The sequence below is a fragment of the Bos indicus x Bos taurus genome, chromosome 19, assembly GCF_003369695.1.
Source record: "Bos indicus x Bos taurus breed Angus x Brahman F1 hybrid chromosome 19, Bos_hybrid_MaternalHap_v2.0, whole genome shotgun sequence".
NCBI lineage: Eukaryota > Metazoa > Chordata > Mammalia > Artiodactyla > Bovidae > Bos > Bos indicus x Bos taurus.
In genome coordinates, this window is record NC_040094.1 from 57,146,437 (window position 1) to 57,172,248 (window position 25,812).

The 25,812-nt window shown below is 51.6% G+C and overlaps 1 protein-coding gene across 6 annotated transcripts in view; it reads right to left on the minus strand.

Annotated features, from left to right (window-relative positions):
- Nucleotides 1-22,682, minus strand: part of TMEM94 (transmembrane protein 94) — a 36,691-nt gene extending 14,009 nt beyond the window's left edge. For 2 of the 6 annotated variants that reach the window (XM_027518730.1, XM_027518729.1), the window contains exon 1: nt 5,126-5,307. In XM_027518730.1, coding sequence (XP_027374531.1) covers nt 5,126-5,179 — 54 coding nt within the window. In that variant the 5' untranslated portion in view covers nt 5,180-5,307. Of the gene's footprint in view, nt 1-5,125; nt 5,308-9,113; nt 9,247-22,148 lie in introns of those variants that run through there. The other 4 variants (XM_027518731.1, XM_027518734.1, XM_027518733.1 and 1 more) reach the window with 4 other exon arrangements.
- Nucleotides 22,683-25,812: the final 3,130 nt, after the last annotated feature.

Genomic DNA, 25,812 nt, shown 5'->3' on the forward strand with positions numbered 1-25,812 from the left:
TACCACTTGGGCCGTGCTCACCGCCCAGCTCCCCTTACTTCACTGGGGCCATCTCTCCCAGTTCTCCGGCTGGAAAATGTGGATTGTTTAAGTGTGAGGGGCTTCCCTGGTGGCTCAGCTGGTAAAGAATCCGCCTGCAATGTGGGAGACCTGGGTTTGACCCCTGGGTCGGGAAGACCCCCTGGAGAAGGGAAAGGCTACCCACTCTGGTATTCCCGACTGGAGAATTCCATGGACTGAACAGTCCGTGGGGTCAGTTGCAAAGACCAACTTCCGCTTTCTAAGTGGGGAGAAGAGAACTAATCTAGAGGTACTAGCTTAAAGTTCTCCTTAGTAAAAACGTGAAGGAGAAAAACCCCACCAACTTCTGTCATCACCAGTTCATTAAAGGGAAGCTACTGTAACACTGATGGCGGGAAGAACACAAGCTCAGAAAAAGGTTGCTCCCAGGCTGCTCCTTGCAGCAGCCGCTCCCAGGAAAGGGCCTGTACCGACCACACCCCGCACTCCCGCTCGCTGAGGGTGGGTGAACGAGGCACGGACCGGGTGGTTGGTGGCACATTTTCCTCTGTGGCCCCACAGCCTGACCTCTGCCATCGAGACCCCCTCTCCTGGGCTTCTCGCTTCCTCTGTCCTGTCCACCTACCCCGCAGTCCCTCCTGTGACATCTCCACAACACTGTGTACGTTTCCAGGGAAACATCAGCCACAGGAATTCGCCTGCCAGCAATAAGCTTCCAACTCCTAAATCTGACCTGTAGCCTGACCACTGTCCTAAATTCTGACCTGTTTCTGAACTGATCCACAGCTCTTTCATAGGTATCTGTGAGTTGACACGTGCGAAACCCCGAAACTGCCGCCCAGCTCTCCCCACCAGAGCCAGTAGCCCTCCTGCAAGTTACCACCTCACCCAGGCATTTCAGCCCCTCCCCTCAACCCCTGCCTCCCCTTCCCGCCTCCCAGTGCCTACCTTCTATCCCAGCCAGGGAGCGCGCATCTGATCAACTGACCCTGTTTCCCTTTAAAATCCAGCCCAGACTCCTGAGCATGGTCTGGGATCTTCTCCAGCCTCTTCTCCTGCTGTTCCTGCCACATGCCCAGCTCCGTGAGCTCATGTGCCAACATCTTCCTGCATTTTCCTAGCCAAGAACACACTCCCTGCCCCAGACAACTCTTACTTCTCTGAGACTCGGCTCAAACACCACCCGCTCTGGGAAATTTCCCAAAGCCCAGGGCTGCACGTACTGCAGGAGGCTGGTATTCCAACGGCACCCCAGGGCGCCCTGGCTCACAGGCGGCGCTGCAGAGCGCTGTCGCCATAGGTCTGCTTGTCTGGCTCCCCCACCAGACAGACAGCCAGTTCCTTGAAAACAGGTGGTGAATTCTTCCATGTCTATACTCTCCCACCAGACACAGGGCAGCGGCTCAATGAATACTTGCTGAATGAATGAATGAACGAACGAACGTGTAGCTTCACGGGTATCAAGGACACCTTAATGAGGGTTGTCAAGTGTTCAGCCACTCAATTGTGTCTGACTCTGTGACCCGATGGACTGCAGCCTGCGGGGCTCCTCTGTCCATGGGATTATTCTCCAGGCAAGAACACTGGAGTGAGTTGCCATTTCCTGTTCCTGGGGATCTTTCCGAACCAGGGATAGAACCCGCATCTCTTGCATCTCCTGCGTTGGCAGGCAGTTTCTTTACCACTAGTTCCACCTGGCAAGCCCAGCCCAGGACCTACGGCAGAACTGCCTAGAGCTTTTACAAATGTGCAAGTCCAGGTCCCCACCCCAGACCTACCCAATCAACGCCTCTGGAGGTGAGGCCCACTCTGGGTGGATCTGAGGCACAGATCCCCAGCTGGCGGTCCAGGGGAAAAGAAGGCCCCCGGGAAAGACAGGGCCTGGGGGAGCAGTGAGTCTTTCCCAGGGCAACCTGAAGAGCACCAACGTGGGCTTTCACCAGGGAAAGTTCTGAGCAAGGAGAGGGAAGGCCTAGCCCTGGGGCGCCAAGAAAGGGTCTGGGTTTATCCACTGGGTCCCGGCCAAGCGTCACTAAGCCAATGGGGCCCTGGCTGCCCGGGTTCACAGCCCTGCCTCTCCGTTCCTACACTCGGGGTCCTGCCCTGACTTTGTCCACTAATGTTTCTGGATTTCCTCCTCCCTGCGGGTCTCCATATTCCCTCCACTCCATGGCAGCCTAGCCCCTCACCAGATACACATCTCCACCACTAGGGGTTGATGGCCTGAGGTGGCATCCCCTGGCTGCAGACTGGGCACCGGGGGCTTGTCGCCAGCTCTCTCAGCCTGAGGGGTGAGGATGGACCCCAGAGTGGGTCCCACCCAAAGACCTCCCAGCTCCTTCACTTGAACCCCAACCCCCCATCCCTGCTCTCCACAGAGGCTCTGGGGGATTATGAGATGAGAGCTGCCTCTTCCAAGAGGGAAGAACTGGTCATTTCAGCTCAGGAAGAAATGGGCCTCCAGGCAGGGAGCTGGCACCCCCTTAAGGGTAAACACCTCCCTCTGGCAGGGATCCGGGCCGAGAGCCCATGGTCCAGAACAAAGGAGTACCAGGTAAGGCCAGCACCTCTGCCTAGACTCCTGGCTGGAGGGAAGAAAGCCTCCAGGGGCAAGAAGGAGGAAGAGAAAAGCAAAGGGTGACCAGGGGTCTGTCCAGGGCCAAGGGGCTGGCCCCGGAGGGGGATGCCTGCCCCTCTCGTCCCGGAAAACCCCGGAAGAAGAGAGTCTGGGAGGCCCGCCTGTCCTCCCCCTGCCCCGTCCTCCCTAAGGCTCAACCCTCCGAACTCCCTTCCCCAGCAGGGAGTGCGAGTTCCCAGGGTGGACTTGCCTAGGTCAGGTCTCCAGAAACTAAAGTGAGTACACCTCCTGCGGGCAGGGGAGGGCTGGCTGGCAGAGGTGGACAGGCTGTGCGCCAAAGGGCAGGAGAAAGCAAGGGCGACAAAGCCCACGGGGCTGCGGGGTCACCCGGAGAGCGGCTTGGGCCGGAACAGGTGCCAGGCTCAGGAAGGCTAAGGGAGCAGCCGGGGCGCAGCCTTCCTCTGGCCGGGCCTTTAGACCATGGACACTCAGCAACTGCCCTCCGCCTGCCCTACAGCTGGCCTTTACCCGCTGTCTTATTTCAGGCACCCCAAACCCCCTGAGTCCCCCACCCACCGATCGTTTAGCTCCTTCTCTGCCTCCAGGTTCTTGGAACCTAGAGTCTGCTCCCCTCCCGGGGTGGAAGGAGGGGCCAGAGAGTGGCAGAAGCTCCAGGGGCAGCGGGAGGTGAGCACGGAGCCCCCGTGAGTCAGCCCCCCGCATGTTGTGTCTGGTCTGGAGCACCCACTCCAGACTGGCGATTAAAGGCAACACAGCAAGGGGAAAATGAGCCATTGTAATTATATGCCTCCTGAGGAAAGCACCTGCCCACACAGAAGCCCCAGGGCCCGACACCGCCCTTCAGTCGACTCTCCGCGGCCCGCAAACCCAACTGTTGTGGCTGCACACGAGGCCTGATGACAACCCCCTCTCCAGCAGGAGAGCCCGGGTGTGGGGAAAACCACTGTTTCTCTGCTTTTCCCGAGGCTTTCCACCCACAAGGTGTGAGAAATGAAGCGGAGGAAATTGGTGAAAGAAAAGGCTCCTGGCGGCCCTTCTCAAAAGCACTGAATGAGGCTGGGCACCCACAGTGGGTTCGGTGCAAGGCTGGGGCTGGTGTGAGAGATAAGAACCCAGGTCACACGCACTCCATCTAAGGTCTGCTCCTCTCCGTCCACCAAGGCCAAGAAGGGCGAGGAGAACCTGTCCCAGAGGGATGCTCAGAGGCTCCTCCTCCCCACCCCCAGGCACCTCCAGGAGGCTTCGGGGGTCAGCAGCCAGGTCTCCACGCCAGAGGGGAGGGGCGGCCCTGCTTCTTCCCCGACACTGAGGTTTTCTGGGCAGAAGCAACCATGTCCCACTCTCTGAGCTGCTCAGCCTCCACTCCCGAGGCCCCAGCAGGGGTGGGCTCAGGAGGGCTGCCACCACACCCCTCACTCCCTCTCCATCTCATCACCAAAGGAGGACACGGGTCAGGCCCGGGGATTCAGGGAGCAGCAGGTGGTGACGGATCTCTGTCTGGTCCAATCAGAACCCAAGGAACCTGCTCCAGAACCGAATCTGCTCCCCAGGGCCCAGAGCTAAGCATCTGGGTCAGTCTAATGAGGCTTCAAGAGCCAGTACACCTGGGCTGCCCTGTGCCACCATGGTCAGGCTTCTCCGGTGGCCCAGAAGCAGAAGCCCTCAGCCGCCCACCCCCTCCGGCCCCCAGACCCGTCAGGACTCCTCTGAGGTTCCCTCAGCAAAGCAGCCATCTTCTTTCCTGTTTGACCTGTTTCAGGAAAAAGTGGACTCAAGGTCCCCTAGACTCAGGGGGACCAATGATGAACTGGCCTCGGCCACAGCACAAAGCCACTAGTCAGAACCAGCTGACCCTCTGCCAGGTCCCCTGGGTCACAGCCTTCATGGCCGGTGCAGCGGGCAGGGGACCCAAAGCTGGACTCCACGATGTTGGAATCACCGGAGCAGAGATTCGGCCACTGTCCTCCAGGACATATGACAAGCATCACCACGAATCTCATCTGAGCTGGGCCAGACAGACCCGAATCGACTCCACCGACAAGCAACTCAAAGCTTTAAGCAGGGGCCCCTCCTCCTCTTCCTCATACGGACCGGGCACTTTCACCCACCTCCTGCGGACAAGACCCAGGAAGAAACCCTGGTGGCTCCTGTCTCAAGACCCATGTGGTCCAGGGGGAGACGCCTCCTTCATGGCCCCGAGGACGGGCTGGCATCCAAGCCTTGTATGTGGTGACCTGGGTGCCGGCATGCCGTGAGAGGGTGCCCCACGGGGAAACGCGGGCTCCCGTCCCGCTCTGGGTGACCATGGGTGACTCAGGGGCTGGGTGGGCGGCTCCACACCCCGGCTTCCTGGTTCCCACTCCCAGGCTCCTTCCACAGTCCTTGCTCCCTCTAATGCAGGTCCAGCCTCCACCTTCGACCCCACCGTTAATCCAAAGCCTCCAACACAAAGCAGGGAAGCCGGGTGGGCGGGACGGGGCTGTCAAGCCCAGCCGGCATACTCACTTTGCCGCCTTTGCCCTGAGGGGCCGTCCACAGCTCTGCCCGCTTAAAGAGCATGGGGCAGCACCTGGGCCACAAGCGAGTCAGCTACCGGGCTGCCAACACTGCCTCCAGGGAGGGCGAGAAGGAGACGGGGAAACAGAGAGGGTGAGGGAGGGCAGGGGAGAACAGGGGAGAGGGCTGGAGCACGTGTGAGCGAGGAGGACCCTGCGCAGCGGTGGCAGCAGCGGAGTGGAGCTTCAATCTGCTGATTAATTCAGCCTGTTCCCAGTCATGCTGCAGATCGAGGGAGGGAGGAGGCGGAGGAGGAGACCAGGCTGCCGTGCAGGAGGGCGGGGCAGGGGTGGGAGAGAGGGGAAAGCTGGCAGCGGCTCTGCCAGATGTCGGGGGCTTGGCCCATTCAGCAGGGGAGGCACCGTGGGGAGCCCGGAGCTCGGGAGGCGCCCACCAGAGGAGAGGCTGGGCAGGAAATGGTTGCTGTCGGCCCGCAGCCCCCAAGGCAGCTGCCGGCATCAAGGAGGACCTGGCCTCTCACCGCCCCAATCCCCTTCCTGGGGCCCGTGTCACTGGGCGAGGTGAGGGGCCCTACCGGGGGAAGTCCCCCAGATCCCTGACACTCCAGCATGGAGCCACGACAACCACAGCCCTCTCCTCTGTTAGAGCTGCAGGAAGGAGGGGAGGGGGGGACTTGAGAGTTATTAATAGCAGCACATCCTAGAGGAGGGGAGAGGACTGACAAGTGAGAAAACTGGAGCAGTGACTTCCAAGAGGGCAGAAACCGGGGGACCGGAGAGGGAGGGAAAAGCCCCTGAAAGGAAGCCTCTGCGGATCCCAACAACGGACCAAACTCCTTCCCACCAGGTCGGGGGGCCTCCAAGAGCCACTCAGCGGTGCCATGCAGAGCTCAGCCAGCAGCCGTCCGCCGACTGCATGCAGACGCTCCTGCCCAGGTGCTGCTGGGACAGGACACCGGGCCTCGTCCCCAGAAGAAAGTGAGGCTGCGGACCTCCTGGGGCTTCATTCAGGGCCTGGGTGTCACTCCGGGACCCCGAGTTTGACACACAGGAAGCTGTCAGAACGGACCCCCTGGATGACGTAGGGGCAAAAGACCCTGGGAGTGGACAGGAGAGTTCTCTGCCTCCCTCCAGGCCACCCTGAGGCTGGGGCAGGAACACCTCAGCGGAGATGAAACGGTCTAACAGGTCGAAAACCTGAGTGCGGGCTGGACCTGAGACAGGCTCTCCAGGGCTCTGCTTCCTAGACAACACCATCTCCTCTGCAGCCAGCCTCTCCCCTCCCCATTCTCTAGCACAGTTCCCCGGGGGGCCCACCCCAGGCCCCGCCAAACCCAGAGCTGAGTGGGGATAGGAAAGGAAGGGCCTGGGCTGTCCAGGGGTTAAGGGCAGGAAGTCTCCCGGAGGACGGGGGAGGAGGGGTTGGCTTCAGAGGCAGTCACTCTGATTTTGGGCAGCAGCTTTAGCAAAGTGCCCAGGAAACTCCTGACCCCCAGCCCCGGCTCCCAGGGCACACTCCCCTTTAGCTTTCTAAAAAGACACTGCTCTGGGGGAACCACAACTAAGCAAGCACTGTCTCTCCTGTGCAACAGCCCATAGGGTTTAACTCAGGTGCTCCACAGCCCCAGCACAGCCTTCCGGTGTCCGGTCCCCCCTTTCCAACACTGTCCGCTGCAGCAAGTGCAAGGGGAACTTCTGAGAAGGAGAGACCCAGACCGTCACTGCCAACGGCACATCCACCACGGGCTGGAGACGGGAGAGCGGTGCCTGCCGAGCACACTGAGGACAGGTAGGTCACAAAGAGGAGGGGGGCAAGATGCAAAGGATCAACCGGCAACAGCCAAACGGTTGCCAGGCAACGACAGGCAGCCTCACCAACAACTCCCAGCATGTCAGCTCACCCACTCCCGTTGGAGGCCCCAGGGATCCACTTTATAAGCCTACATTTACACAACTCACAAGGAACCTCAGGTAGAAATGTCATCAGATCTATTACTTAGCTGCTTACCCTATAAATTCCTCAACTAGTCTGTCTGTAAGCCAAAGGCCATCCCCTGGGGGCCTAGAGTTCTACCAACCACAGGGAGCATTCCATGAATACAACTGATGATGGTGGTGATGGTGCTTTCTAGAACAGGAGAGCATCTATCCAGAAAGAAAAAGAAGAGGATGAAGGAAAACAAACCCTCCCCAACAAAAGGCATCCAGCCTGGGTTCACAAGTGTTCTTTGGGCTTGAGAGAGAAGCCAGCCCCTAGACCACAGAAATCTGTTTCCCTGATTCAATAGTAATGGATGTTTCAGCCACAGGCTGGAACCAGAGGAAGATACTGTCCTCTGTTTTGGGGACATTCAACCTCACCCAGGCAGGCCACCTCATCACCACATCGTAACCTTCGGAGGGAGGGCGCTCCCTGGAATTGAGCAGTGCATGGCCCTTGCAACTGTACGCAGCAGCCTTGCACCCAGGCTGGGGGTGGGACAAGTGCAGCCTTGCCTGCGTGCCAATCCCTGCTAGGATGGACACTTGCACAGCAGCCAGAGGCCTCTGTGAGCAGGAGGCTGAACACACCTGCCTTAAGCTCAGGTCCACGAGCCTGCTCCACAGCCCATCCAGAGGCACGTGAATCCTGGAGCTGAACATGTCAGCAGTCAGCCAGGTTCCAGTGTGTGGACCCACGGCTCCTTCCCCAGACCTCCCAAGGTCTCTTTGGCAGGAAGATCACTATCATAAGTTCAAGTCAATAAATATTTACTAAGCTCTTTCTACATGCCAGGCTCTATGCAAGGAGCCAGGGACGCTGAGATAAAACGGGACAGACAGATGGTGTCAACACGGCATAGCAAGGACGACGGTGGAGGGGCTGTGAATGCTGGAAGAAGGGACTCCGGAGGGAGGAGGAAGTATCTGGAGAAGGTCATGCTTAAACCAGATCTTGAATGAAAGAAAAGTAGAAGTCTGGCAGGAAAAGGAGGGGGAGGGGATTAGGTAACAGCCTAAACACGAAGTGTGTACCCAGACTCTAAAGCACTCAGAATTACCAGTGGTGGGACTTCCTTGGCAGTCCAGTGGTTAGGACTCTGTGTATCCACAGCAGGGGGCACAGATCTGATCCCTGTTCAGGGAACTAAGATCCCAGAGGCCGCACAGCACACCCCCCAGAAAAAGAATTACCAGTGGTAAAGACCACGGCAGGGGAGGTGTGGGATGCTGGGCCAATGGGCAGAAGTGGGCGTGTGGAGGGCTCTGGACCCCATAGTAAAGGTTTTGGCAGGCGACACAATGACTTTTAAGCAGGAGCAACAAAAGGTCAGCTCTGTATTTTGGGTAGCTTTCCCTGCCCACCCAGTGGAGACAGGGGGTCAGAGACAGGGGGACCTGCTAGGAATGTGTGATGGGAGTCCAGGCAGAGATGTAGGGGAATCTTCGTCCCAGGAGAGGGGTACTCGGATCGACGACAAATCTACCTCCGCGTAAAGATGGTATATGTGGAGGCTGGGGGTGCCCAAGTCAGGCTGGGGGGTGCCGCCTGGACCCCTGGGGGGCTCACTCCCAGCTGATTCAGCAGCTGTGCCTGGAGTTTGACTGGGGAGCTCTTCCCTAACCAGAAAGAGGGCGCCGGACAATACTCAACAGGGCTCGGCAGGCTTGGGCAGAGAGCAAACAAGCGAAATTACACAGCCCTGGGCGAGGAGTGGAGACTGGCTGGGAGCCAACCCCGATCGAGAACTGGCTCCATGCGGCCACGTTCACTGGTCCACCCTCTGCCCTTGAGTCACAGCTCCTGGAATCCGTGCGTTCCGGCCGTCAATGGCCTCATCGAGGGATCAGATCACGTGCTACAAGCCCCAGAGCCACACACCCCACCTCTCACTTTCAGTGTCAAGCCCCCTCACGAGGACCTCCCAGGCAAACACAGTCGGGAGAGTCCAACAGAAACACACACAGTCCCCAGGAGGGCAACCATCGCGGCCTACCTCGTGCTTCTCTTTCAGGTCCATGGGCCCAGAGTACTGCAGGCATGCCCAGAGGACGGTGGTCACCCCCAAAAGGAAGGTTCCTCTGCAACATGTACGAACCCCAGTGACTCTGTCACAGTCACCGTGACATCTGGGGGAAAAAGAAGAAAGAGGTTCCATGGGGCTGTTTCTGTGAAACACAAGAGGATCACCTCAACAGTCGAGCAGGACATGGAGGAGACGGTGCCCTGACCGCTGGGCCCCAGCCTGTCCTGGCAGCTGGCAGCTTTGTGAAGTCAAGAGGGAGACGGCTACAGAGGGGATGCTGGAGGGCTGTAAGCTTCCCCTCTTTTAACCTTCATTTTTGGAGGCATGTACACTTTGTTCTTTGACTTGCTGCCTTTCAGCGAGTAGGAAAAGCCATGGCTCATTAGCTCTTTATTTTTGGAAGCACTGCATGGCATGCAAGATCTTAGTTCCCCAACCAAGGATGGAACCCGCACCTCCTGCAGTGGAAGTGCAGAGTCTTAACCACTGAACCACCAGGGGAATCCCTCCTTGGCTCTTTAAAAGAGAAGGTATGGGACTTCCCTGGTGGTCCAGTGTTTAAGACTACGCGTCCACTGCGGATGGTGTGGGTTCGATCCCTGGTCAGGGAACTAGGAATCCTGCATGTCACACGGTGCAGCCCCTCCCCCTAAAAAGTGAAGGTAAACTGGAATCTAGATACAACTGGAATAATCAGGCAAATGGTGGAGAGAGCAGCAGAGATGATTGGGGTAGAGACATGCTTGCTCCACCTTGTGGGAAACACACACCGTAAGCAAATGCGTGCACGCCCAGGGCCGCGGGCCTCTCTTGCACCTGGTCAATGGGGCAGTGCTCAGTAGGCACCTGGGCGGGTGCCCCAGGCTGCAGGGTCCAAGGCAACAGTAATGCGGAAAATGAAGATTAGTCTCACCTCCCCACCTCCTACTCCCTCCCCATATAACCCCTGACCCTCACCCATACACACTTTATAATTTCAGACGAGTGTTTGGGTGAAGAGTGCGTGCATGCGTGAGTGCAGGCTAAGTTGCTTCAGTCGTGTCCAACTCTGCGACCCTATGGACTGTAGCCCGACAGGCTCCTCTGTCCATGGGATTCTCCAGGCAAGAATACTGGAGTGGGTTGCCATAACCTCCTCCAGAGGATTTTCCCCACCCAGGGATCGAACTCGTGTCTCTTATGTCTCCTGTATTGGCAGGCGGGTTATTTACCACTAGTGCCACCTGGGAAGGCCAATTAGCTGCAGAGAGAGCAAACTAACCTGCTCTCTAACAGTTCTCTTGGGGCCGACAGCACAGCCTTATTAAGAGGAGCTGGTCAGAAGCCCAGGAGAACTGTCTAGAAACAATTAAAAAAAAAAAAAAAAGCTGTGTCCAGAGGACCCCAGGCAGGAGGCCCAGGCGTGGCAGGCACTAAATCCGACCCACAATCCCATCCGATCCCTCACGGGCCTGCATGGCTGAGTCTGCCCGTCCCTCTGCTCTGCCAAGCAGGGCTCACAGTCCCAGAGGTCAGAGGCAGCCAGCTGACATGGGATCCGGGGAGGCTGAGTGTGCATCTCCCAGAGGCCGCTCTGACTCGGGCACCCAGGCCCTGTTTACAAGGACAGCTCAAGGTCCCCATGACAGCCCATCCCAGCGGGGGCTGGAAGAGACAGTCACTGCACAGAGAGAGGCATCAGGAGCCATGCGGAGATTCCGCTCAACTTCTCCGCCAACACTACCAGGGTGAGACGACTGTGCGGCCAGCTGGAACCGCAGCAGCTCCGAAAGGGCAGCCAGGAGCACGACATTCTTCTGTGAGTCTCTGTGTTCCCATCACTCCATACATGGGATTCTGGGAGAGAGCCGGCCCTAACTGCCTAATCTGAAACCAGTAGCTGTGTCCTTAAAGGGCCAGGTCTACTCCCCGCCCATGGTGAAAAAACCCACAGGCTTCAAAGCCAAACACCGGTGGGTTCAAATCCTGGCTCCATCATGTGCCAAGTGCCAAATGACCTTGGCGAATCACCTGCCTCTCTGAGCCTCAGTGTACCTGTTCAATGAAAGGGAGTGATGATGCCTATTTCACAGTATTAATATTGACACACTTCACTCAGGTCCAACTCTGCGACCCTATGGACTGTAGCCTGCCAGGCTCCTCTGTCCATGGGGTTCTCCAGGCAAGAATACTGGAGTGGATGGCAGTGCCCTCTTCCAGGGGATTGTCCTGGCCCAGGGACTGAACCCACGTCTCTGACGTCTCCTGCACTGGCAGGCGGGTTCTTTACCAGTAGTACCACCTGGGAAGCCCAACACACACCCACAAAAATGACTAAAATGAAGAATACCGACAGTACCTACTGTTGTGAGGACACGAACTGGAAAATCACTGGTGGGACTATCACATGGTGTAACCACTTGGGAAAACGTTTTGGCAGTCTCTGATAAAGTAGAGGTGACTGCTGAAAAAGGCGGGGGTTAGAGGCACCAACCTCTGACAGCACCACCGCACCCTCGGAGTGTAGTGGAAAGTCCACATGTAACTTTACAGTCAGCCCTCCAATTTATAGTCCTGCGTTATGGATTCAACCCACCATGGATCATGTAGCACTCTGGTTCGTATTCAGTGAAAGAAATACAGATATAAGTGGACTCATGCAGTTCAAGGGCCAACTATAAACACTTATTACATGACCAAGTAATCAAAATATACACCCTCACAAATATTCATAGCAATTTCATTCAAAGTAGCCCCAGATTGGAATAATGCAAATGTTCACTCACAGGTGGACAAATGTCCACTCAACAGTGAAAAAACTAAGATCATGGGATCCAGTCCCATTACTTCATGGCATATAGATGGGGAAACAATGGAAACAGTGAAAGATTTTATTTTCTTGGGCTCCAAAATCACTGCTGACAATGACTGAAGCCATGAAATTAAAAGATGCTTGCTCCTTGGAAGAAAAGCTATGACAAACCTAGACAGCATATTAAAAAGCAGAGACATTACTTTGCTGACAAAGGTCCATATAGTCAAAGCTATGGTTTTTCCAGTAGTCATGTATGGATGTGAGAGTTGGACCATAAAGGAGGCTGAGCACCGAAGAATGGATGCTTTCAAACACCACAGTGTTAGAGAAGACTTTTGAGAGTCCCTTGGACTGCAAGGAGATCAAACCAGTCACTCCTAAAGGAAATCAATCCTGAATATTCATTGGAAGGACTGACGCTGAAGCTGAAGCTCTAATACTCTGGCCACCTGATGTGAAGAGCCAACACATTAGTAAAGACCCTGATCCTGGGAAAGGTTGGAGGCAGGAGAATTAGAGGTTGACAGAGGACAAGATGGTTGGATGGCATCACCAACTCAATGGACATGAGTCTGAGCAAGCCTCGGGAGATGGTGATGGACAGGGAAGCCCGGTGTGCTACAGTCCACGGGGTCGCAAAGATCCCGAGTGAATGAACAACTACCACTCACAGGTGAATGGATGAACGTGTTATGGTTAATGCGTATAATGGAATTCTACCCAGCAACAAATACATACATGCAACCGATACGTACAACAATGTGGCTGAATATGAAAAACATCTGATGAGTAAAAGAAGCCACTCACAAAAGAGTGCCTACTGTATGACTCAATTTACATAAAATTTATTATTGTTGTTTAGTCATTAACTAGTGTCTGATTCTTTGCGACCCTATGGACTGTAGCCCACAAGGCTCCTCTGTCCATGGGATTTCCCAGGCAAGGATACTGAAATGGGTTGCCATTTTCTTCTCCAGGGGATCTTCTAGCCCTAGGGATTGAATCTGTCTCTCCTACATTGCATGTGAATTCTTTACCACTGAGCCACGTGGGAAACCCATATAAACTTTAGAACAGGCAAAACTAATCAATCATGGCAGCAAGCAGATCAGGAGTTGCCTGGGGTCAGGGAGAGGGAATGACCACAAACGACACAGAGATCTTTTGTTTAATATTGTGACTGTGAGTGGTGGTTATGGGATGTATACATTTGTCAAAATTCTTTGAACTATATACTTAATGGGTTGGCAAAAATATTTGTTCGGGTTTTTCGCAACATCTTACTTTTTGGCCAACCTGATAAACAGGTATGTTTTATTGTATGAAAATAGAGTGCTTCCATAGAGCTGATTCTCAGAAAGTACAGTGGAATCTGAGGTACAGCCGATCTTTAAAATGCCTAGCACATGCCAGATGTGGCTGATCTAAAAGAGAAGGCTAATGAAGCATTTATCCAGGGCCGACAATGGCAGATACTTGGTAAGTCTAAGGAATGGTCCTGTTTTCAAAGAACTGTAAGATGAGGTCCCTTCCCTAGAGGGATTTAAAATACAGTGGTTTGGGCTATTCTGAAAAAAAGATAACTAAAATTCAAGTTGGCCTTGAAACACTAAGTGAGAACTGCTAACAGGTGCGTAGGAGGAAGACTTACCTAAGCAAGAGTCACGAGTCCAACCAAGGCACCGAGGAAGAAATGCAGAAGCCTTTTTGAAAGACAGAGATCTGACCTATTCGGTTAGAGCAGAAGGCCTGAGTAGGTCAGAGTGAAGAAGTAAATGAAGGATCACACAGGACAGGGAAATCGGGAACTCTTGCAACAAGGCGCCCTGAGGAGTCACTGGAGGTTTCTGAGCAGGCCTCGGGATTTTAAGAGGGTAGAGAATGGATCAGAGGAGAAAGGGAAAGAAATTACAGGCAGACGAGTTAGAAGAAAATGACAGTCACCCTGGTTCACTATGACGAGTGTCTCAACAAAGGAGGCAAAGAGAGTGACCTGGTGGACGCTTCCTGGCTCAGAACCAGCGTCAAAAAGAGCCAAGTAAGTGATGAGGGCTTTCCGGGGGTCCAGTGGATAAGATTCCTCCTGACAACGCAGGGGACACGGGTTCAATCCCTGCTCCGGGAAGTTCCCGCAGGTCTCAGGGCAACTAAGTGCGTCTAGAGCCCGTGTTCCACAACAGGAGAAGCCACGCACCAGCCTAGAGAAGAAAACAGAAGAGCCTGCACACGGCAGCAAAGGCCGCGCAGCCACAAGTACACGAAATGTTTCCTTTTTTAAAGAGAGCTTAAGTGGGTACCCAACGTTCAGGCTGAGGACTAGCTGAGGAGCTGGCTGTCCATATCTCTCTGTTAGCTATGGTGGCATTCTAGGCACACCCAACCCATCAAAAGCATAATTTGGTGGACTTCAGCTAAACAGCGGTGCCCAAAGTGTACTGACTGATGCGGGAGGGAGGGAGGCTTTTAATCACAAGTCTCAGAGTTCTATCCTTGGTGGCATCCTAGTCAGTAGTTTCATCAGTGACTTGGGTGAGGAAACAGACGGTATGCTAATCAAATTCTCGGGTAGCACAAGCCTGGAAAGGAGATCAAAGCCAAGCTCCAAGAAGATCTCAACAGGCAGAAATGATGGGCCAAATGTAATAGATTCAACTCAACTGTAAGACATTCAATATTAATTCCTGTCCTTAGGTTCAAAAACTACTGTATAAAACATTCTAAAGCAATTATCCTTCAGTTAAAAATAAAAAAAAAATTTTTTAAACACTACTGTAGAAAACACTGTAAAGCAATTATCCTTCAATTAAAAATAAATTAATTAAAAATTTTAAAAAAACTACTGTATAAAACTACTACAAATGGCTTGTGTGCTAAGTTGTTTCGGTCGCGTCTGACTCTTTGTGACCCCATGGACCATAGCCCGCCAGGCCTCTCCCTGGGAAGATGGGATTCTCCAGGCAAGAATACTGGAGTGGGTTGCCATGCCCTCCTCCAGGGGATCTTCCCAACGCAGGGATCGAACCTCCTGCACCAGCAGGCAGGTTCTTTACCACCAGCGCCACCTGGGAAGCAGTTTCAAAATAAATGGCATGGCCACCCAGAGTTCATTCATATTTAGGTCAAAGAACTGATGCTTTCAAACTGTGGTGCTGGAGAAAACTCTTGAGAGTACCCTGGACAGCAAGGAGATCAAACCAGTCAATCTTAAAAGAAATCAACCCTGAATACTCATTGGAAGGACTGATGCTAAAGCTGAAGCTCCAATACTTTGGCCACCCGATGAGAAGAGCCGACTCAGTGGAAAAGACCCTGATGTTAGGAAAGACTGAGGGCAAGAGGAGAAAGAGGCAACAGAGGATGAGATGGTTGGATGGTATCACCGACTCAATGGACATGAGTTTGAGCAAACTCTGGGAGCTAGTGACAGACAGGGAAGCTTGGTGTGCTGTAGTTCATGGGGTTGCAGAGTCGGGCATGACTTAAGAGACGGAACAACGATAACAATAGACATGCTGCTGCTGCTGCTAAGTTGCTTCAGTCGTGTCCAACTCTGTGCGACCCCATAGACGGCAGCCCACCAGGCTCCTCTGTCCATGGGATTCTCCAGGCAAGAACACTGGAGTGGGTTGCCATTTCCTCCTCCAATGCATGAAAGTGAAAAGTCAAAGTGAAGTCGCTTAGTCGTGTCCGACTCCTAGCGACCCCATGGACTGCAGCCCACCAGGCTCCTCCGTCCATGGGATTTTCCAGGCAAGAGTACTGGAGTGGGGTGCCATTGCCTTTTCCAATAGACATGCTAAGTACCCCAAAAGAGAAAAGTAAGTCTCCTGCTTGCACATTTCAGAGCACACCTGAAATAATTTGCTCATTTGTATATCATACACTGAGAAGGACACCGACAAAAGCGGAAGGTTTCCAGGCAGAAACTGCCAGGTTGGAGAATCTGTGACATGAGAAATAGTGGAAGGAGCTGGACACCCTTAGCCAGGACACATACCAAAAACATGTCAGGTCTGAGCAGGGCTAGAAGGGCCTGAAGGCTGCCAGGGGAAAGAAGGGCCAGGCTCACTCTGGGAGGCTCCAACAACAGGGCCTAGGCTAGGGTGAGGAAGCTACAGGGAGGCAGACTGGGACTTAACATGAACAATATCTTTTCTTCGTTTTTGTTTTTTGGCCACAAGGCTTGTGGGATTCTCAGTTCCCCAACCAGGGACTGAATCCGGGCCACGACAGTGGAAGCCTGGAATCCTAACCACTGGGCCACCAGGAAACTCTCGAGCAATTTCATTACATAGTTAAAATTGCATTTAAAAAATGGAAGAGGCTACCTGAGAGGCAATGGGCTCCCCATCACCAGAGGGATCCAAGCAACGGTGGGAAATTATGGAGCTAATAAACACATCAGGCAGCAAATAAGAAAGACATGACCTTCTATGGTCTCTTCTAATTCCAAGAGACTCTGAAATCAAGAAATCCAGGAGCATTTACCTATGAAAAGATGCTCAACTCCACTCACAGGAAGAGACATTCAAATTAGACTACCCCAAGGGAACAAAGCTGGAATATTTTCACCACCGGACTTCAAGGTTTTGTAAAGCTACACTAATCAATGCAGTGTGGTATTGGCCTGGTAATAGAATCTAGAAATAGATCCAGACAAATATGGTTGATTGATTTTTGAGAAAGGTACAAAGGCAACTCAGTGGAGAAAAGACAGTCTCTTCAACAAATCATGCTGGAACTAAATAATCAGATATTAAAAAAAAAAACCCAAAGTTTGTAAATATAGCTTGCACCACACACAAGAATTAACCAGTAATGGCTCCTAGAGCTAAATGGAAAAGTAAAAAGAAGAAATAATAAGAGGAAAACCTTTGCTAACTTTGGGTTGGGTTTCTTAGAGTCAATACCAAAAGCTGCTGCTGCTACTGCTGCTAAGTCACTTCAGTCATGTCCAACTCTGTGTGACCCCATAGACGGCAGCCACCAGGCCCCCCTGTCCCTGAGATTCTCCAGGCAAGAACACTGGAGTGGGTTGCCATTTCCTTCTCCAATGCATGAAAGTGAAAAGTGAAAGTGAAGTCCCTCAGTCGTGTCGGACTCTTAGCGACCCCATGGACTACAGCCTACCAGGCTCCTCCGTCCATGGGATTTTTCAGGCAAGAGTACTGGAGTGGGGTGCCATCGCCTTCTCCAAATACCAAAAGCACAACCTACAAAAGATATTAATAAATTGGAACTGAGTAACTGATGACAGGAGTGGGAGGAAGAATTTTCACTGTATATACTTTTGTGCCTTTTGAATGTACCTCGTGAATGCACATGTATCTTTAAAAAAAAAAAAAACAACAACAGCAACCTCTCACTTCTGGGTATATACCCACGAGATGTGACATCAGGGATCCAAACAGGTATGTGTACACTCGTGTTCACAGCAGCATTATTCACAACGGCAGAAGTGGAAGCAACCCAAGCGTCCATCAACAGACGAACGGATATACAAAATGTGGCTGATGCATACAATGGAATAGTAGTCCATCTTAAAAAGGAAGAACATTCTGACACGTGCTGCAACATCAAAGAACTTTTAAGGCCTACACTATGTGAAATAGTGAGTGTAAGTCGCTTAGTCACGTCCGACTCTTTGTTTGACTCCGTGGACAGTAGCCCACCAGGATCCTCTGTCTGTGGAACTCTTCAGGCAAGAGTACTGGAGTGGGTTACCATTCCCTTCTCCAAGGGATCTTCCCGACCCAGGGATTGAACCAGGTCTCCCACATTGCAGATAGATTCATTACTGTCTGAGCCACCAAGGAAGCCCAAAGTGAAATAAGCCAGTCACAAAAGGACAAATACCATATGTTTCTTCTGACATGAGGTTTCTAAGGAGTCCAATTCCTATAGACAGAAAGTACAATGGTGGTTTCCGGGGACTAAGGAGCAGGGAATGGGGGGTAAGTGTTTAACAGGGACAGAGTTTCAGTCTGGGAAAATAAAACAGCTCTGGAGATGGATGGTGGTGATGGCTGTATAACAATATGAATGTACTGAACACACCGAACTGGTTAAAATGCTAAGTGTTGTGCTTTGTATATTTTACCACAATATATTAAAAAAGTCAGCAACTTCTGATTTTGCAATTGGCTCTGGCTTTTATTACAAGCAGTGCGTTCCATGATGACTTTAGGGATGTTTATGCTCAAATTCAATAAAGGCTTTAAAAAAAAAAAAAGAAGATACTGACATTAAGAAAACTAAGTTCATATTATATAATTATACTATTCATATTCATACTATTCATTCATATACTATTCACACTATAATATTCATATTCTTAACTGTAATGTTTCTAGTTTCCCAAAGGCCACTGTGAGCCCTGAAAGTCTCCTTCCCTTGGGGACCCCTCATTCCCCATCACTTTAGGCCTCCGGATGCAGGCATCAGCTCAGGTCTAATCTGGCCCTTAACCTACTTGCCATGCCATGTGATCCTGTTTACTACTGGCTCGGCAGCCGCAGGCAAAGCTTATTATTAAGCTGGTCACCAAACCACACATTCTGGCTGGCCGGTCCATTCGGAAGAAAAACATTCCTGCTGCAGCTTAGCCTTTAGTTCACCTGTGTACTGTAAACAAATCTGGGCCTACTCAGAAACCGGGGTTCAAAGAATGTTTTTAAAGGAGCCTATCTTTCAGGTAGAAAAAGATGCTCTCATGCAAACAAGGCTGACACACAGCAGAAACTTACACAGCATTGTAAAGCAACTATACTCCAATAATAAAAGTTTTTTAATTAAAAATCTCATTTGGAGAACAAAAAGCACTTAGCAACTTTTGGAAAAAATGAAATAAATTATGATGTATGGATTAAAAAAAAAAAAAAAAACAGGACTTCCCTGGTGGTCCAGTGGTTGAGAATCCATCTGCCAACGCAGGGGACACGGGTTCGATCCCTGGTCCAGGAAGATTCCACATGCCTCTGGGCAACTAGGCCCATGTGTCACAATGACTGCAACCACTGAAGCCTGAGTGCTCAAGAGCCCACACTCTGAACAAGAGGAGCCACTGCACTGAGAAGCCCTCACTCAGCAATTGGAGAGCAGCCCCTGCTTGCCACAACTAGAGGAAGCCCTCAAACTGCAACAGAGACCCAGTGCAGTCAAAATAAATGAGTAAATAAAAACAAAAACGCTGACACAATAATCAGATTTAAAAGATCAGCACCCACTGATCAGCAGAGATGTGCCAACTACGACTGGGAACCTTGACACTTAAACACCAGGAGTGAGTGGATTTGGGAAAAGCTATGATCAGAACTCAAACTTGAGTTGGGTGAGGTTCAGTCGCGCCTTGGGTCGTAAGTTATGGTCTCCAACCTCCAGGGTCTAATGCTCGATGATCTGAGGTACAGCTGATGTAATAATAATAAAAATAAAGTGCACAATAAACATAATGCACTTGAACCATCCCCAAACCATCCCCCCATAATCCATGGAAAAACTGTCTTCCATGAAATCGGTCCCTGGTGCCAAAACGGTTGGGGACGGCTGGGTAGCTCATGTTTACAATAGCATGCTTCCCTCTCCATACAGAAATCGTTTCCCAAGCTCAACATTAGGGAAGGACCAGTGGGAGGAACCAAAGGATTGCAACCTGCCTTTCTCATGAGTTCCGCAGGAGTTAAGCTTTCCAAAAGGCTGATTCTCAACCCTCGGAGCTGGTACTCCCTAGCAACTTCTCAAAATAGAAATGTGAAGGGCTTTCTGTTGGCTTCCATCTCACCGCCCAGCCCTGGCTCTCCCGGTCGGGTCACCACAAACAAGGAGGGGGTGGAGGCGGTTCAAGGGCAGTTAACTCTCACTTCTTTGGCAGCTGGTTATCAACGGGATGGTTTGTACTTCACCTCCCTAGGCAAGGCACTTCTCCATGGTCTCTGCCAGTTTCCCTACTTGTCGTTCTGACAAAAATCAGTGAGAAAGGAAGTTGCAGCTGAAATAAGCCTTCCAGGGTATGTGGATTTTATGTGAACATCTAGCCCCAGTTTCACACTTAATGACAGTCTACATTCTGGTGTCTTCTGATCTTTATAGTGATTTTTTTTCTATTCCATGGATCACTTTTACCTTTTTCTTTTTTTTTCTTTTACCCAACTTTTTAGATAATGAACCTGGTGCCCTTTTTTCTTATTTAAAACTACCTCACTGGAACACGCTCGCTCTTCTTTTGCCCAGATCACCATAAAGACATACCACCATAATATTTCTTCTTCAGTGCTTCTTGACTTTTTTCTGTTTCCACACTGCTCTTATACACAATCACACTCTCTTAATAACACCTCTAATTACACTGCCAAGTTCCCTGAAACCAAGAAAGTGCTACCTTGCCCTGACTCCACCCGCCCCACCCCCGCCTCCCCTGAGAATCACTAATTTACACCCACAAAGATATACCACAATAACTATTAATCAGCCAGTGAACTACTTGTTGGTTACTTAAAATTAATAAATGCAAAATATATTAAGTAAATGCTAGACCCCATGAAAAGGGATTCTCTGGCGGCTCAGATGGTAAAGAATCTGCCTGCAATGCAGGAGACCTAGGTTCCATTCCTGGGGTGGGAAGATACCCTGGAGAAGGGAATGGCAAACCACTCTATTCTAGACTGTAAAAATCCCATGGATAGAGAAGTCTGGTGGGCTACAGTCCATGGGGTCACAAAGAGTCGGACATGACTGAGTGACTAACACACATATACACAAAGATCCCATGCAAGGGATCCTATACATACAGGCCACCTCATTTAAGGCTCACAACCACCCTGCAAGAGGCTGAGAAAAAATAGGGAACTTGGTTTTCTCAGATCACACCTAGGAAAGGACATGCTCTAATGGGTAAAGAGCTCAAGAATCTGGACTTGATGACCCTGGTGACCCTGGCCCTGGCCCTTTGCATCTCTCAACAGTTAGTCCCAGGCCTCCCAGGTGGCTCAGTGGTAAAGAATCCACCTGCCAATTCCAAGACACATGGGTTCGATCCCTGGGTGGGGAAGATGCCCTGGAGAAGGAAATGACAACCCACTCCAGTATTCTTGCCTGGGAAATCCCATGGACAGAGGAGCCTGGCGGTCTATACAGTCCATGGGGTGGCAAAAGAGTAAGACACGACTTAAGGACTAAACAACAGTTAGTCCCCACATCTGTAAAATAAAACGTTAAAACTCCCTCTTGACTTCCATCTTCTAAGAGTACCCAGGCTTAACTGAAGTGAGTGTCTTGGATAAAGCATGAGAAAACTAGCGTTGTCCCGGTGGACAAAATAACACACCAAGAAGGAAAATAGGATTCGACACAGAACTCCCTGCCTTTTTTTTCCCCCAAAAGCCACACACACACACACACACAGAGGGTGGGATGGAGCAGCACGTGACCATATCAATGAGCACGCCGAAGTGCAGCCGGTGGTTACACACCAATGAAAGAGCAGGGTTTCCCTCGTATCTGGCACCGGGCAGGGGCTCACGCTGCACACGAGGGACTCTAAGTACTGGCTTCAGCGGTGAGCCGCTGAGGAGCCAGAGCACAGCCGAGGCAGCAGTTTAAAGGGTGGCAGTGACTCCTGCTGCTTCCAAGGAGTCTTGAAACCTTCGGGAAAGGTAGAAAGGGGCGGGGAGGGGGAGGCCAGGCACGCTCCAAAATGCAACGTCGCCGCCGCTCTGCGCGGAGAAGCAACCTCCGGCTCCGTCCACCTGGACATCGGGGTCGTGATCAGCACGAGGGCCCGGGCGGCATTTGAGAGCGCGCGCAGGGGAGACAACCGTCCGAACTGAGGCCGGGAGGGGGGCACTCCCAGGGACCCTATGAATAAACTGGACGCCAGCGCTGGAGGCCGTCCGGGCCAGGGCCCAGGCACGGTCATTCCCGGGGCAGGGAGTCTTTTGTTGGCTGGAGGCTTCGATTTTTGACGCGGGACCCCCAAGGGGCCAAGCCAGGGCCGAGGGGCAAGTGTGAGCCCCTGAGAGGAAGGAAATGGCCAAGAGCTGGAGGCAAAAGCCAGTTCCTTGACTCCTCCACCGAAAGGGATTCCCTCGAGGCCATTCCCTGGGTGCAGACCCCAGACTCCCCTCCCCTCGGCCAGGAATCCCGAGGAGGCGGAAGGCCGGACCCCACGCCCCTGTGCTCCCCTTGCTTCGGGCCACGGGCCTTCTCGTACTTACCGGGGCCGGGGGACCGGTCTTCCTCCCCCGCGTCCTCTCCCCTCCCTGCCCCCTCCTCACTTCACGTCCCCTCCTCCAGGGGCCGCGGCCATGTCCGTTACTGGCAACTCCAAAGGGGTTTGCCTCCTTCTCCGACAATGGAGACCGCTAGCTCGCTCGCTAAAGTCCTGGGCGCCGATTGGTCAAAATCCGAGACGGGGAGGATTTCCAGCTTCTTATTGGCAGAGTGGAGCGCGAGGCTGTAGCCACAACCGCCCCTCTGGGAGCCTGGCGGAATTGAGTGCCAAATGCTGCCGGCGGGAGAGCTCACAACCGCTGTCCATCCTTGAGCGTCGTTCTCCGGCGGTTTCTGAGCCAGCGGTCTCAGTCAGGGAGGAGGGCACGGCTTTCAGCTCGATTCGTTTTCCCACGGAATTATCCTGGGAAGATCGACAGGACCTTCCGCCCCCCGCCTTTCTTTTTAAAATGAGCCCTTTGCAGAGCAGAGCGCCTGTGTCTCCGACTTCTAACTACCCTCCTTGTTGCTGGGAACAAATGCCTAGAGACACCTCGACGCTCAGAGACCTTGGAGGGAGTCCCTGGGGACCACTACTGCTTCCAATCAAAGCTGGAGAATCTAAGGCAATCCTGCAGTTTTCTCCTCAGCTTAACTGAACTCTAAGGGGAAAAACAAGTTAAAAAAAATTTTTTTTTTCTAGATAATTAGAGACATCGCCTGGGAGACCTCTCTTGGGAAAACAAAGCAAGCTGTGTCAGTATTTGCTTTTCTTTTCCCAGAGATCTAAGTCTGGAGAGTTAGGGTTTTGTTTTTTGGTTTTGCGTCTGTTTATAAAATTGAAGGACAGTCATGGCTGGCCCTGGGAAGTAAGAGCCCCTTTTCCCTATTAATGAATTTAATTATGTAATTTAAATCTCTCTTTCTTTGCAGCTGGACAAGATGGTGCCATTTCGGTGCCTACTCTTGTATGTTTGAACTGTTTTATCTGTGTCTAGAACTGGTAGACTTGAATCTTAAAACTGGTGGAATTGTGTCACTTTCCTGCAAACAAAAATCTGCAGTTTATCTCTGCAAATAGAAAAAGTCCAAATCTCTCTGCCTGACGTTCAAAGCCCCTCATAAATCGACTCAGACATACATTTCCAGGCTTAACTCCCACAACTGAACTATTCCTGCAGCCACAGATTTACCGCTATCCCCTAGATGCCTCTGGGACTCGCCCACCTCTGCTCCTTTGCCCAAGAGGATTCCTGTGCTTTGCAGATTCCTTCCTACCAATAAAGCCAGTGTTCAAATACACACCCATCCTAAAAGTCTACCTCAAACACTACCTGCCCAAAAGCCTTCCCAGACTTTTAGTCATTGAAACTCTCTCTATAGCCTTGTGCTTTTGTACCCTCATTGCATCTCTGCCTTTACAAAAGTGTGCTTTGCACAGAATAATTTTTGTAGGACTTGAGGCTCCTTGAAGGCAGCTTGGTTATCCTGGCAGTCTCCACAGCACCTTACTTGAAGCCTGGTACCCAGTAAATGTTTGCTGAATTGAACTAGTCCACTGTCTATATCTTACTTCTTTTTACTTCATCCTAGAAGGCTTTGTTGTTGTTCACTCACTAAGTCATGTCCAACTCTTTGCCACCCTGTGGACTGTAACTTGCCAGGCTTTGCTGTTCATGGGATTTCCCAGGCAAGAATACTTGCGTGAGTTGCCATTTCCTTCTCCAGGGGATCTTCCCGACCCAGAGATTGAATCTGCATCTCCTGGATTGTCAGGCGGATTCTTTACCACTGAGCCACCAGGGAAGCCCCCACCCCCACCCCTCCAGCATAAGCTTATATAGCCGCATTGGTGTTACCTGAAAGATGTAGGGTTCAGCTGCTTGCCACTCAAAAAAGCCAATAAACCAGCCAGGTTGCTGGAAAGGAAAATTTGCTTATTTCAGATACGGGCAAGTGGTGGGGAGAGCAGTTCAGTTCAGTTCAGTTGCTCAGTCATGTCCGACTCTTTGCAGCCCCATGAAGTGCAGCACACCAGGCCTCCCTGTCCATCACCAACTCCCGGAGTCCACCCAAACCCATGTCCATCAAGTCGGTGATGCCATCCAAGCATCTCATCCTCTGTCGTCCCCTTCTCCTCCTGCCCTCAATCTTTCCCAGCATCAGAGTCTCTTCAAATGAGTCAGCTCTTCGCATCAGGTGGCCAAAGTACTGCAGTTTCAGCTTTAACATCAGTCCTTCTGATGAACACCCAGGACTGATCTCCTTTAGGATGGACTGGTTGGATCTCCCTGCAGTCCAAGGGACTCTCAAGAGTCTTCTCCAACACCACAGTTCAAAAGCATCAATTCTTCTGTGCTCAGCTTTCTTTATAGTCCAACTCTCACATCCATACATGACTACTGGAAAAATCATAGCCTTGACTAGACAGACCTTTCTTGGCAAAGTAATGTCTCTGCTTTTTAATATGCTATCTAGGTTGGTCATAACTTTCCTTCCAAGGAGTAAGCATCTTTTAATTTCATGGCTGCAATCACCATCTGCAGTGATTTTAGAGCCCAGAAAAATAAAGTCAGCCACTGTTTCCACTGTTTCCCCATCTATTTGCCATGGAGTGATGGGACAGATGCCATGATCTTCGTTTTCTGAATGTTGAGCTTTAAGCCAACTTTTTCACTCTCCTCTTTCACTTTCATCAAGAGGCTCTTTAGTTCTTCTTTGCTTTCTGCCATAAGGGTGGTGTCATCAGCATATCTGAGGTTATTGATATCTCTCCCGGCAATCTTGATTCCAGCTTGTGCTTCTTCTAGCCCAGCGTTTCTCATGATGTACTCTGCATAGAAATTAAATAAGCAGGGTGACAATATACAGCCTTGACGTACTCCTTTTCCTATTTGGAACCAGTCTGTTGTTCCACGTCCAGTTCTAACAGTTGCTTCCTAACCTACATACAGGTTTCTCAAGAGGCAGGTCAGGTGGTCTGGGGAGAGGAGAGGTCTGTCCAAAGGCTGACTCCCCAGCCCTGACAAGCAGGGAGCGAAAGCTTTGGTGGCTAAAGGAGGGGGCTACATGCAGAAACCACACAGTCACCTCTGACAGTCGTCTTCACATTGGTCATCGGTGGTCTGACCAGCGTCATCTTGGTTGTTATATGTGCAGTTAACCTTCGGTTTCAGAGGCAGCTTGTTTCCATTTCTTTGAGGCCAAATCTCAGACCTGTGACAGCTTATTCCACAGTTACAGTCTGGTCATCATGTAGTTAACTTATCCACCTGGTGAGGGTTTCAGCATCTATAAGACAAGTCACAGGATATGGCTCAGAATATTATCTGTAGCCCTTGAGCAGGAACTAAAGGTCCTTGACTATGCTTAATGACTAGACTATTATTATTTGGCCTCCTCTGACTGTTTTCCTTTGTTTCTACATGTTCTCACTTCTCTGACAAACTTATTCTTTGACTAAAGTGTTCCGCAGACAAAAGGCAGGCAGAGGACATGGGGGGCAAGGACCGTAGGGTCCTGCTCTGTTTCATTTGGAAGGTTAGCAAATGTGACACAGTCATCCTGCCCTGTTCCACATTGTACCCCAGTCACCTCTGCCCATACTTAGTTATCTCTTCTGTTAGGTTTTATGAACATCACTCAACAAATCTGAGCTTTATTCTGAGA